Source organism: Asterias amurensis, chromosome 1, assembly GCF_032118995.1.
Source record: "Asterias amurensis chromosome 1, ASM3211899v1".
NCBI classification, from domain to species: Eukaryota; Metazoa; Echinodermata; class Asteroidea; order Forcipulatida; family Asteriidae; genus Asterias; species Asterias amurensis.
The window spans coordinates 20,251,503-20,264,837 of record NC_092648.1 but is presented as its reverse complement, the minus strand read 5'-3'; the positions used below and the strand labels follow the sequence as shown (position 1 = coordinate 20,264,837).

Sequence of the window (13,335 nt, the reverse complement as noted above, 5' to 3'; positions counted from 1 at the left end):
CAAAAGCATACTTTGGCTTTAAGGAAAAACAAGAAAACTAAGAAGTGTTACACTTCCTTTTTCCTATTAAGAAAAAACCCACTGACCTGAAACTGTTCACGCTGTTCTTTCATGTGCTCCAGTGGGCACTTCAAGACAACCGGTGCATAAGCAACCAGCTCACTGTCACTCAACCAGGTGTCCATCTTAGCAACATCAGTCTCAAATCGCTTTGTCTTAGCAAGATGCTTGCCCAGCGAGTCAAGACGAGAGGATGCCGTGTCTTTGAGGAGACTGTAGCGCTGCTGGATGGCTGTTAAAAAAGACCCAAGAGAACACAACCGATTAGATATCTCATGGACCATTTAAAACTGACATGGTACAATTACGTTACCATTCATATTTATATTTTTAGTAATGGCAAGTGTTTTTATCATATATTTTTTTACTTTTAAGTTTTATGATAAGTTTTATTTTGTAACTGCCTGTATACATTTTAAGCACAAATAACCAAAACGAACAGATTTGGCTTCCCTTGGATAAGTATAGAAAATAAATAAATAAATGAACATGTAAACACTATTTCAAGTAGTTCAAGCTCACACAAGCACAATGTTGAAAACAGAGAGTGTACAACATTGACACAAAACAATTGAGCCAATTTTTCCACAATTCTGCTTTTTCTTCCAGAAATAATCAAACAGCATAAAAATGGGCAACAAAAACTAAAGAGCATTTTCGTGTTTTACACAATCACTTGAATATAAAAACATTTAAAAGAAAATTTCAGAGCACACATTATTTGTGAATATGTATTTAAAAAATATGAAAGAGAAAGTGCTTTTTCAAATACCAATTATGTCTCTTTTGGTTTACATCACTAACAATGTTTCCACATTATTTGATAATTGACATACCTGTTAGCTGAGAGAGTAGTTGTTTGCGTTCATCTGGACTGCATTGAGGGAGAATGGGTTGACCCTTAGAGACAAGCTGCTGCATCTGAGGATGATGAGACTTCACTTGCTCCTGCTCAGCCTGCATCAATAAAATGATTAATACTTAGGTCATGACTACTTTCTTTTTACTTTCCTCTTACCAACTAGGGCCAGTTCTATAAAGCTGTCACTAAACTGTTGCTCAAAGACTCTGCTAGAGTTGAAACATCAAACCACTGACTATTTGTTTGCATTTATACCGTGGGTCATTGACACTTATCTCATAAATACATTCTTGTTACTTTCATTTTACTAGCAGAGCTTGAAATTAAACTAGACTGCAGGCCCTATCAGCCGGTGTTTTTTAGTATCGGACCAGGAAACGCATGACCAGACAAGTCCGGCAGTCTTGAGTGGTTGAATAATAGTATCTCACCCCTTCTTCTTATAGAAAAAATATGTTTAAATGTTGCCTTTGATTCAGAAAAATCTTTTTCAGTTCTGTTGAGTGTTTATGAAAGCTGTACCCATAAGTACAGTGATTTTTAGGCTTGTGAAACATTTTCAAAGATTTGAGCTACAAGCTTTACAGTCTTTTGGAGTCGTTCCCCAAAACAGAAATTTTGTTATTTCGTGAACATGAAAATTGATCTTGTGTATGTGTATTGTGAGACATCAACCCACCTTTGCTTCAAACACCTGTTGGACCACAGCAGACACCTGTAGTTTAGGATTCTCCTTCCTCAAAACAAACGGCTCCTTCTCAGCTAGCCATTCCGAACAGGACTCAAACTGTTGCCAGAAGTCCTGACATGAGGAAGATAAAAATTCAGTTTTTTAAATAACGATCTTAAAACAGAGGATGAGAAAACACTGCAAAGAAAGATCTCTACAAAAGGAGTCAACCCAGGAATCTAATAGGAGACTTTTGAACGCTAGGTGGCAGCAGACTGACCAAGTAAATGACCATTGTTTACGTAGTTCTGAGCATGCGCACATTACCGAGAACAATGGATTTTACCTGGTAAGTCTGCTGCCACCAAGTGTCCCAAAAGTCCCCTGTTACAATGCACTCTGATCAATCAAATGAGTTGCTGCAAAAATGCTCACGTCAAAATCAATTACACTCTACCACAATGTTGCTGACATTCATTTATTCAACCATTCACATTCATCTCAACACTGGCATTTTGCGTTTATTAATCAATTACCGTGGCATAAAAAAGATCAGAACTGGTCTCCAATAACGGGTAAGGATCATTTTAATACCAACCATAATCGGGTTGGAGTGGTCTGCTGGCCAGTTGCCAGTTTAAACACCAGTCAAAATCATCTCAAAATCATCTTTTGTTTTACAAATGTTCCACTTTCGAATCACAGTTTATTTCACCGAAGTTCCAAATTCAAGTTGCTGCTGTGGTCTGGCTGGATAGTTCAGTATTGAAAAGCATTTCTTGAAGCCATATTAAATATGAACCATTGAACCATGGACTAGTGAAAAGCTGGTGGACTAGTGAAACACCAAGCTAACTAATCTTGCTGGCTAGTCGTTGTAAAAAGTTAACGACAAATCATAAAATGTAAATATCCAAAAAAGAATCAGAAGTTAATAAATACCCTTCTCTCGACGACACACGTCTGTAGTATCTTGTGTTTAGTCAGTGCCCTTTGTTCCAGTGAGGTTAACTGGCCACCGATCTGTTGGATGCTATGCTGAACAGTCTCCCTCTCTCTGTGGCTTAGACCTTGGCAGAGTTTATCAGCCTGCTCACTGATGATGAGAAACACTGCCTTCTTACTGGCGATGTCTGAACACACGACCTGGAAAAATGAGATCAAATAATCAAACACTGTTAGATTAAGTCTTTATTCAATATTCATAAATACCCCAGACAGTTTCGCTATTCTTATTGGTTGAGAGCGTGTCACGTGGGGGTGTTTAAACGGTTGAGTAAGACATGGCTGAACGCAATTCATAGCTATTAGTTACAGCGCGTAATATGTAATAACAGGCCCGTATACACACACCGTGCGACGGGCTCAAAATTTTTGAAATTTCACAAACTTCGAAAAAATTCACAAAAGAAGCAGTGTCAAATTAACTATAATTGTGGAATTATTTTGCTTTTTAACATAAGGGCATTTATGAATGGGAATATAAGAGTAGTGACTTGTTCTCAAACGGCCGTTTAAAACCTTGCGATAAAGGCCCTTGCCTTACATGGGCACGACCCTGCCTACTCTTTTATTCCCTTATTCAATACCTGGAATAACAATAATAATAAAACAGCTGTTATATAGCAACCTTAACCCCAAAGGGTCCCAAGCAATTCACAGTGGTAAAACATTTAAACAAGTTAAGAAAATAATAAAAACATTCTGGAACAGTTAATACATTTTGATTGGTCAAGAGGAGACCACATGGCCGTGATTAAACGTGCGATATAAACACGTTTGAGTGTTTAAACATAACCTTACAAACTTGGTTGAAAAGAGGGCGCTATCAGGTGATTACGGAAATTTTTGCTTTTTAATTTCAATTGCTAGGTTGCATAGTTTGTCTCTTGTAAGTTTGAAACTGAAGTGGGATTGTTTAAAACTTAACTGTGTATGTTTGCAAAATTTTCACTAGTAGCAACTTGCTCAACATGGATGAGTCAATGCAGCGAGTTGAGATGAGCTCTGAACTATCAGATTTGTTCTAAGCACCTCGATAAAACTTGACTGACAAGCTTCATTATAATGATAGGAGATACTCCTGCAAGGATCAACTTCCAGGGAAGACTTTCATAGAGATAACTATTAACTAAGCAATAAAAGTAAGTTTTCAAGATCAAACCGGATCACAACCAAACTTAACATGAAACAGTCCAGCTACACAAAGCCATTTTTTTTTTTATCACTACAGCTTACATAGACCTTTTCGCAAATACTGGGGCGCGCGCGTAAAGCTTGGAATAAGGTGCATTGTGGTCTAGCTGATTACAAATTTGATTCATATATATCCCACAATGCACCTCATTCAACAGTCTGCGCTTGCGCATTGGTATTTGCGATAAGGTCTATAGGACTCAACCTACCTGGTTAGCATCTACCATCTCTTGAGCTGATTCCACCCCAGGGCTGATCAGGAAACCATCAGCGACTGCCCCCTCAGTCTCAGCTAACCAGATCCTAGACTCCTTGGCTTTGTCTAAGAAGGCATTGTAGTCTGTCAAAGAGTGCTGCAGGGTGTGGGTACCAGTCCGGGCTCTCTCACCGAGACTCACCCATCTCTCTGTGCTTCCACTAAGAAAAAAACCAAAAGGAATAATTATCTGGGATTTGAGGCATTGCATGGTGAGGTATCAATATATATTTGGCTTGCAGTAACACCATGTGTATATCTACTCGCCAAGAAGATTTTGTTCTTTAAAAAACTGTAGTTTGTTGTTCAGCAAATATTGGTAATTGTTAAAGACCAGTTTCCCCACTTTAGTTGACCCAACTTTATACGTAAAACAACAAACTTGTGAAAGTTTAAACTCAATCGGCAATAGGAGTCGCAAGAACATAGTGAAAACCCTATCATTGTTTTTTACTGTTTTCAAACATTTCTGGCCCAGCGAGATCAAAACTAATTGTTTTACTCATTTGTATACCATGTATGTTAAGTGTGTAAATCTTTTAACATTAGGAGTTGGGGGAAAATAGTGAAAAACCACGCACAATTTTCAGCATGTTAACACATTGTCCTAACAACTCAAATCAGCTGTAAAGGTTTTAAGTTTTTTTTTAGGTACAGGTTTCTAGAACATTTTTGACAGAAAAAATCATTGTAGTATTGTGAACTTCATCATCATTTTTATCCTTACAAATCCTTTATAATATCTTTTATATAGAAAGGTTTGCAGTAACACCATGTAATAACTATCTCTAATGAGTTGGGGTGGTTCTAAAAAAAAACGTTGGTTTCAACTCGACGTTTCGATCAGTATGCTCTGATCGTCTTCTGGCGACAGCAATCGTATTTCCACCATGCAAAGTTTCAAATCCTACTTAATATCTTTAATAGTAGATTTATTCTGCAATTTAAAAAAAAAAGGTGATGTAATATTTTAATTCCAACGCCTTACCTGAGGAACTCCTGCACAGCATTCCTCTCTCTTGGGCTTGTGGATCCAGATACTTTCTTGGTGGATTCTCTTAAAGCTTCCAGCTCCTTCCTATCAGCTAACAGGGAGACGGTTCTCTGTAAGGTCAAGACAAGAAAGTGTAAACATTTTTACCATTTTAAGCAGCTCTATGAACTTGGTCCCTGGTACAAAAAGAGTAGTGCCAAACACTGTACACAATAAATCACAGAGATATTTGAAGTATTTCTGACCCTTCTTTTGAGTTTGTTATCAATTTTTGAGAAGCCAAGATGTGGTACACTTCCTCTGGGGGATGTTGATGAACTACTCTCTGCTGCACCCATGGTGATCAGTGTGGGTTATCCTTGTGTTAGTACTATCCAAGAGAGTCAAGACTGAACAAATGTTCCAACGAAAGTGTTGTCATGTTGCCTCGCACAAGAAAGTAGTAAAGTTGGTCTGGAGACGGACATTTAACACAAGAGCTGGAAGTCTCATTTGAACAGCACTGTAAGATATCCAAGTTGCTGTTGAATTCATCTGAATTCCACATTCATTCTGGTTTAGTCCACCAGATTTCCACATTCAAAATGCTGCTAATTTCACCACAGTTGCTCATTCAAAATCCTTTTTATTTTAGCACAGTTCCACATTCAAATTGGTTTATTTTCCCATTGTTCCACATTCAAGGTGCTGTTCATTTCCACACGGTTCCTTATTAAAAAATGCTGTCAATTTCTTCACAGTTCCGCATTCCAATTACTGTTCATTTCACCAAAGTTCCAAACCAAAATTGTTGCATATCTTTCCAAGTTTTTACATCCAGTCTCCTTCATCTCTCCAACAAGACATTCTTGGTTTCTCAGTTCTTCTGAACGGATCACCAACATCATTCACAATGTCTCCACCAACCAACATGTGATCTCTCTTCTCTACATCATGTCGTAACTCTGACAGCGCCGAACAAATTGTAAACAACTTTTCCCTCCATATAAAAAAATCCATCTCAAGTGCCCGCCATCAGCTATATGCAAATACCTGTGGCTATTGTAAGCTTGTCTGTAAAGCAAGCTAAGCCAATAAGAGGTGGGCTGTTTGACAAGTACAGATCACACAATAGAGTTGTCTGCTACTGAATGTGTGCAGTGGATGAGAATCTAAATATTGATCAACCCACGACATTATCAGGTAAAGAAGTGCGATCATGTAGTGAAGAAATGCCTGTTTTATTTCTCCTGCATACTGTATTGATTGGTGAGTGACACTAGAGTACAATAGACTCGCAAAACTTTGCATAGAGCACATTGATTATTTTAAGTCTTGTGAGGGGAAAATGATGTCCTTCTTAAGAGATGTAAGAAGAATCACACTTGAGAATGGATCGAAGACTTAAGTGTTTGGATTCCAGAAAAGGAAACATATGTAATTTTAAATTATTTCCACACAGAGTGATTTTACATGAACTTTTGAACATAACTTTTGTTGTATGTGATAATTATTATGGCAGCTTGGAAGGGTTTGAGTAATTTAGTAAATATTATTTAAAAGAAATAACACTTTTTGGGAGTGAAGGGGATTGTAAAGGTAACAAACAGAATGCGAATCAGTCTTACAAAGGAGAAACATTTAAAAGAAAAACCATTCTTACTTAAGGAGGAAAAACAGCCTAAAGGCCGAGTCACACTGCAGAGAGAATGCATTATGTTGGTTGAGAATGCATTATGTTGGTTGAGAATGCATTATGTTGGTTGAGAATGCATTATGTTGGTTATCGTGATCATTCTTGTTATCGCTGCAGTGGGACTGGGGCAGTAAAGTTTATATTTTTGAAAGAAGAAATATCTCCATTCCGTTAAATTGATTAGAACAAACATGTGCTTGTAAATGTGATTGACCGAATAAACTTTATTATTATTATAAACATGTTATAAAATAAGAAGCAGTAAGAACCCTTGCATATGGCATTGCAACCCAACACAGCGCCCTCACTGAGGTCAATGTCTGCAAACAGCTTGCATTGCTCATTAAAGCTCACTATGCGCATTCAAACATTATGGGCCCCTTGGGTTCCCAAATACATTCTTTTTAATATGTAAAGGAAACCAAATCACACACTTTCACAAAACCAAACATTTAAATCCAAAATACCTACAGAGTCTATTACATACATCAAACTGATCTTTACGGCTATCGTTTTACATGTCATCTTTTTCCCTTAATAAAGTGATATGTAGCCCAAACTTTCCTGCTTACATCTTGTTGAATCTCATCAGGTATTAACCCTCCTACTCTTTGTAAATTTTCCAGTGAGTTGACCAACTATTTTAAACCATTCAACTGTATGGGTTATATGTGGTAGCATCGGTTCACTTTGTATTGTATTTGCTTTTGTTTCCTTTTAAACTTGTGTCCACCAGTTTTGGGGTTTTTCATTTTTTTAAATGCTGCTTTCTTCATTCCTGTTTCACTCAAGTAAACTTTTAGTTTTTGTATTTAACATATTTTTAATGTAATCTTATTGTAAACCAGATTCCCTTAGTCTTTGACTTTTTATTTGGTGATAATCTTTTTAATAAAATGAACCAATATTGTAATTGAATTTAAAAAAAACCACTAAACTAACTGTATGTCTGTGTAGTTTCATTCACCACATTAGAGTTAATCCTTAACCTTTTTTTTAAGTGACTAGCCAGGGAAACCAGTTAGAACGGCATTTCTTTATTCCACCATCTTTTTCACAAGTCCATATTTCACATTAAGTGGGGATTCTAACCAGGTTGACCACTTGTACCCCACTAGGCATGAGATGCTTTAACTAGCATCTGAACTGCTGTTTAGGGAGAACACTTTGACATGAAACAATATTGCAGGATTCCATTTTTTATTTATCATTCATAAATACCTCAGACAGTTTCGCTATTCCTATTGCTGGAGAGCGCGTCGCGTGGGGGTGTTTAAACGATTGATAATGACCAGCTCGAGCTGTTTATAACCGGTTGTTTTCGGATAAGTTTAGATGCATACTACGCACACGAATGCATATCCAAAAACTGTCTCAGGAATAAAAATGCAACACACATACAGAGCTCAAGGACGTCGGAAAATGGATAAGTTTTACAGAGTTTCTTACTTTACGCCTCTTATGAATGGGAATAAAAGAGTAGTGACTCATTCTTAAACTGCTGTTTAAAACCCTGCAGGGTTGTGGCCGTGCGATAAAGGCCCTCGAGGGCCTTTGGCAGTTTAAGAACACGTCGCTACCCTTTTATTCCCTTATTCAAGACCACAGCTGATGATATTAAATAGTCAGACATCAGGAGGAATAACTTTAAAAACATTTTACTACCATGAGAAATTACTTGAATTAGTCAAGAACTAACTGTAATACCAGGTAGCACAACAGCCATGGAAGTCAAAAAGAAATTCTCAGAATATACAGCTGGAACAACAAAGTATCAATAAAACCAGATAGACAGAGAAGGGGCAAGCAAGAAATTATCGCAAAACTTGTTGCTATCTTTTTTGTGGCAGCATAAAGCTCTCCTTCAACTTTAAAGTTGGGCCAGCACCCTTTCCACTGGGAAAACCTTTCATCCATTTATAAAAAGCAACATTTGAATGAAAAACCATTGAGTCATTTGTAATTTTGACTTGGCAAGTAATTTGCAGCCACATGTCTTGACTTGATCCTGCTGAGATCAAAAAATGCTCCTTGATAAATTTGGATTACATGTGCACAAATAGCATGTGAAGTGTGTTTGTTTGATAAATAGACCAAATTGCCCTAAACAGTGTAATTAAAAACATATATATATTGCAAACAAAGAAACACATTGTTATCATCCCCGAACCGTTCCTTCTTAAATCATCAAAAAAAGTTTCAATTCCTACCTCATGCTTCTGCAACTTCTCCTGCGTGGACATGAAGTCATCCTTCTCCATCTCGGCAATCTCTCGCTCCGCATCGTTGAGAACCTCCTCCACCGCTATCCTTGTCTCTAGATATCTCTCTGCATCAACTAGTTGCTCCTTACAGGCTTCTGTCAGCTGCTGGACAGCATCTGCTAGGTCTTTAATGTCTAGGTCCAAGGAATCAAGATCCGGGTCTGGACGGTGGCACAGGTGGGATTGCTCAGAGTAGATCTCAGACAGCTCTGCTTGTTTGGATTTGACATCATCCAGTTGATCCTTTTGAGTAAAATAAAAAATGTTTGAATAGTTTAATGTTTCCATCATAACAAAGCAGAATACTAATTTCAATATAATCTGTTACCCCTTACACTGACGTGTATTAAGACCTGTATACTCAGTACTTTCCTCGAGTTCTGTGACAAAAATCCACAGAAAAATCACTCGGTGGGATACAAATCCACAACCTTTGCTTTGCTAGAGCAGATGTCCTACCACTAGACCACCGACCTAGCCCAGTGGCTAGAGGCAGTTTGAATCCTATGTGTTGGCAGTGGGTACAGAAATGATTTAATAGATGTTACTTTTGCATAAGGGATATTTTAACCAATCCTGTGATTGAAAACATTGGAAACCCTTTACAAGTATAATGAGTATAATTTAACAGTTAAATGGTAAAAACTGCAAAATAGGAAATCATATTTTCATCACCTTGTGTTAAAACAAAGTGGATACCTACATTTTGAAATTCTCAATCAGCAATCTTGCAGGTGATTAAATGTAGTCAAAAACCATTTTTCTCACCTTGACTTTTTCAAGATGACCTTTGGCCTTGGCAACTTCTAGATCCGCCGGCTTCTGTCTCTCCTCTTCCTCCATGGCTTTCGCTTTCTCCAACCACCCCCTCAGCGCTCCTTTCTGATCTTCCAACTCCTTCCATTTGCAGCTCAGCTTCTGCGCAACACTGATGCGTGTTTCGATCGTTTCAATGACAACAGTAAATTGCTGATGGACGGTGGAGGAGAGTTGAGTCGTGGCAGGATCCCCGCTGGTGTCTTCAAGGTCCTCCTCTGCAGCCTGTACAAGCTGGTTGTGCATCACGGCAGTGTCCAACAAAGACTAAGGAGATAAATCAAATATCGTTTCAGGCGTTGAATCTCGTTCTTTAAGGGGCACAGCAATTTTCTCTGGTAAGGGGCACTTCTATGAGAACAATTTTAATTTATATTGGAACTTTTTATGAGAGATTGTGTAACATCACAAAGACTGCCACTTCAAAGTAGCTACTTCACAGTGAGGGCTACACTTAACTGATTTTGGCTATCGACCCAAATCAACTACTGGGGCTGAAACAGGGTTACCTCCTTTACAGTCCGTAAGGATGTAGGCATGGGTATTGTCCACTAAGAGCTTGGCTAGTAAAGCAGAATGCACAAGCTTCCCAACTTTTTACGAAGCAATTATGGAAGTGCCTTGCTCAAAGGCACAAGTGTAAGGACCGGATTTGAACCCACACTCTGCTGCTAACAACACTAAAGCTTAGATCCGGTGAAGTAGACTGAGACACCCAACATTAAGATAAGGTTTTTGATGATAATTCACAGACAAATATTTGGACTTCTAACAAACTATACACAATCTCTTGTTGTCACACTTCTATTTTTTTTACCTGGAGATCCTTCAGCTGATTCTGAGCATCCTCTAGTCCCTCAGTCTTGACAATCTCCGCCTCTCCGTCCACCTCATCTTGGCTCCATCCTTCTTGAGTCACCTGTAACCAGTCAGCACATGTCTGCAATGTCTCCTTATAAACCTGCTGTTGGTTAACCAACTCTTGCAGGCGTGTCTGTATGCTCAGTGCGGTTTGATTGACAGCCTCAAGCCCCTCTTCTACAGACTTAAGCTCCGCCTTTACATGCTGGGTTAGTGCGGGCGTGGCTTGGGCGGAGCTTGTTAGAGGGTTACTGGCCACAGAGGCATGGTCTAGTTTGGCAGAGCATGCAGAGATTTGTCTCATGATTCCCTGTGAAGATTAGAAGGGGGAAGGGGAGTGGTAGAGATGGTTGGGGTGTTAGTGCATGCCCCATGGTTAGAGAAGTAGTAAGGTATAACCATGTACCATGATTTATAGAAACAATGATGAAGAGTAAGAAATATTATTTTAATTTCTGAGTCAAAATAAAAAACAAGTGCGTCAGAAAAGTTAATATAAATTTGGTAAGCATGTCTCAAAGATTTTTGCAAAACTGGTTTGTTTTTGTTACATCCAGAATTAGTAAACAACCAGTTAAATGTTCTCTGTTGTTTTTCTGCATCAATGTCCTTTTTCAGGTATAGCTTTTTTCATAACACGGATGTCCTTCATGGATTTAAAACCCGACAAAAAGACAATCATTAAAGAAGATGACATGCTAGAAATATGAGCCATTCTCGAAACACTATTGCATCTCAACGCCTTAGAACAATCTTTTTTAAGAAGCTGAAGAAAAATATTAAGCACAAATTTGCAAAATTTATTTCAACACAGAATTTTATTATAAGATTGTTTAATCATGCATTTTAAGTTGAATGTAAGGTCTGAAAAAGCTAGAGAACCCAAATGACAAAGCATTACCATTAAATAAATGTCACCATACTTCCACGTCTAGTTTACCTGGGTGCATTCCACACCGGTACAACGCAAGCATTGGCCAACACAAGCACATGTTTTCAAACTAGAACATGTTTTTTTAAAATTGTTATAAAATACTTTTATAATTTTGGCCAACGATCTAGAGGAAGTGTTAGCATACATTAGTTAGCCAACTTAAACTTTTAACCAGATTAACAGTAATCTTTTAACCAGATTAACAGTAATTGGTTTGAACTCAACCTAACCTCAAATGAAAATGTGGCCAATCAGATTGTGTCCAGTAAGTTTTCATCATGTTCAATTATTCTCAGTTAAAAAAAGTTGTTGACCTAAAAATATTAACAAAATGTTTAAAATGTTGCAGAATAAAGACTATGACAATTATTAGGTCCAACAAATTGAAGCAAATGTGCACACAGCTTTTTTTCCAAAAGGATTTCCGGTCCCAACAAGATGCTCATTTTATAATTCATTATACAAACGTTGCTGAGCTAACTAATGCTTTCTAGTCCCTTTTCATGATGCTTGCTGCCAGAGACATTATTTAGTCTAAGTTGCGCAAAAAGTTTTTCTGTTAAGCAATAGTTTCTGCAGAAGCAATTTTATTAAACCAGGCCTTTGTTATTTTTAAAAATTTGAACATTTGAAAGATTACATTCTGTTCACACTAACACTTATATGGTTTGATTTTTACATGCATGTTTGTTAGCTGCCTGTAATAATTCAAATGAGAATTGCCAAAATGTTATCATAAACAACTTTTCCAAACACCAAATATCCATCCACAATTAAGTCAACCACAACCAGTGCGTGTTTCAGGTGCTACTATTACATTTATCATTACAATGGTTAAAATTGAATTACTTCATATTTAACAATCGACATTATAAAAAACACAAACTCAATTTATGTTTTGCCTCTCTTCCCCCAGATTTGTGCCACATAGATTGTAAACAGAGTTATTATACAACCGGGGATGAAATTAGACCGAGGTGAAAATTCCTGCAAAATGGTCTTTGAGTCTCTGTCCCCCTTAATCTAGACCAAGAACCTCCCAGATGTTACAATTCAGGAGGTTTACAGACTCAGTGCATCACCAATAAAATTAGGTTTTGATACAATGTGTGCTTTTTCTTCCTCTATTTAATAGTTGCTTTAATAGAAAATATGAAGAATCAAAGAAATTTTCAGAAAACCATGGAATCAGGAAAAAATCTGTACAATCACATGCTTGTAGTTTGTAACATTTTATACAGCTACACCTAACTGTAACTTACCTGTAGTTGTGATAGTTGTTGCTGGTTATCCTCCAAGCTCTCTCCCTCTGGTAGAGACCCCTGGACGGTGAGCTGCTGTGAGATGTCAAACAGCGCCCTCTCAGCCTCCTGGAGTGCATCCTGATAACCCTGGTGCTCCATCACACTGTGTGTCAGCGTGTCTGTCACAGCCTGTAATCAAACACAATGTTGGACTTGTTTAGAAAAGGGTGAGAATTTTGTTTAAGATTTTTAACATCTAGTGCCATTGTAATAAAACCTCTTACAAAACTATAAAGTAAAATTGTTCAAACAAAATTTAGAACTTTCTTTTTTCTGAAGGAGGTTTAATTTGGAGGCCAAAAGGACAAATAGTCTAGTTCCTTTTAAAACAATGAATATTAGCATCCATTACTGTTACTGGATACAGGGAACATGACAAAATGGTGGCAGTCTATAGAGTCCTTAGGCTGTGTCCGAAACGGCAGCTTCGGCTACAGCTAGAT

General features: G+C 37.7%; 1 protein-coding gene across 11 annotated transcripts in view; it reads right to left on the bottom strand.

Annotated features, from left to right (window-relative positions):
- The window catches only part of LOC139936758 (uncharacterized), a 204,797-nt gene that overhangs the window by 104,989 nt on the left and 86,473 nt on the right, over positions 1–13,335 (bottom strand). For 10 of the 11 annotated variants that reach the window (XR_011786055.1, XR_011786053.1, XM_071931687.1 and 7 more), the window contains 10 exons: positions 12,851–13,021; positions 10,611–10,964; positions 9,746–10,060; positions 8,924–9,220; positions 5,033–5,148; positions 3,998–4,205; positions 2,535–2,738; positions 1,602–1,724; positions 897–1,017; positions 87–292 (listed from right to left, as the gene is read on the bottom strand). Coding sequence is in view for 9 of the 11 variants with exons in the window: in XM_071931687.1 (XP_071787788.1) it covers positions 87–292; positions 897–1,017; positions 1,602–1,724; positions 2,535–2,738; positions 3,998–4,205; positions 5,033–5,148; positions 8,924–9,220; positions 9,746–10,060; positions 10,611–10,964; positions 12,851–13,021 (2,115 nt within the window). In the remaining 2 variants the exon portion in view is untranslated. The remainder of the gene's footprint in view (positions 1–86; positions 293–896; positions 1,018–1,601; positions 1,725–2,534; positions 2,739–3,997; positions 4,206–5,032; positions 5,149–8,923; positions 9,221–9,745; positions 10,061–10,610; positions 10,965–12,850; positions 13,022–13,335) is intronic. The other variant, XM_071932223.1, reaches the window with a different exon arrangement.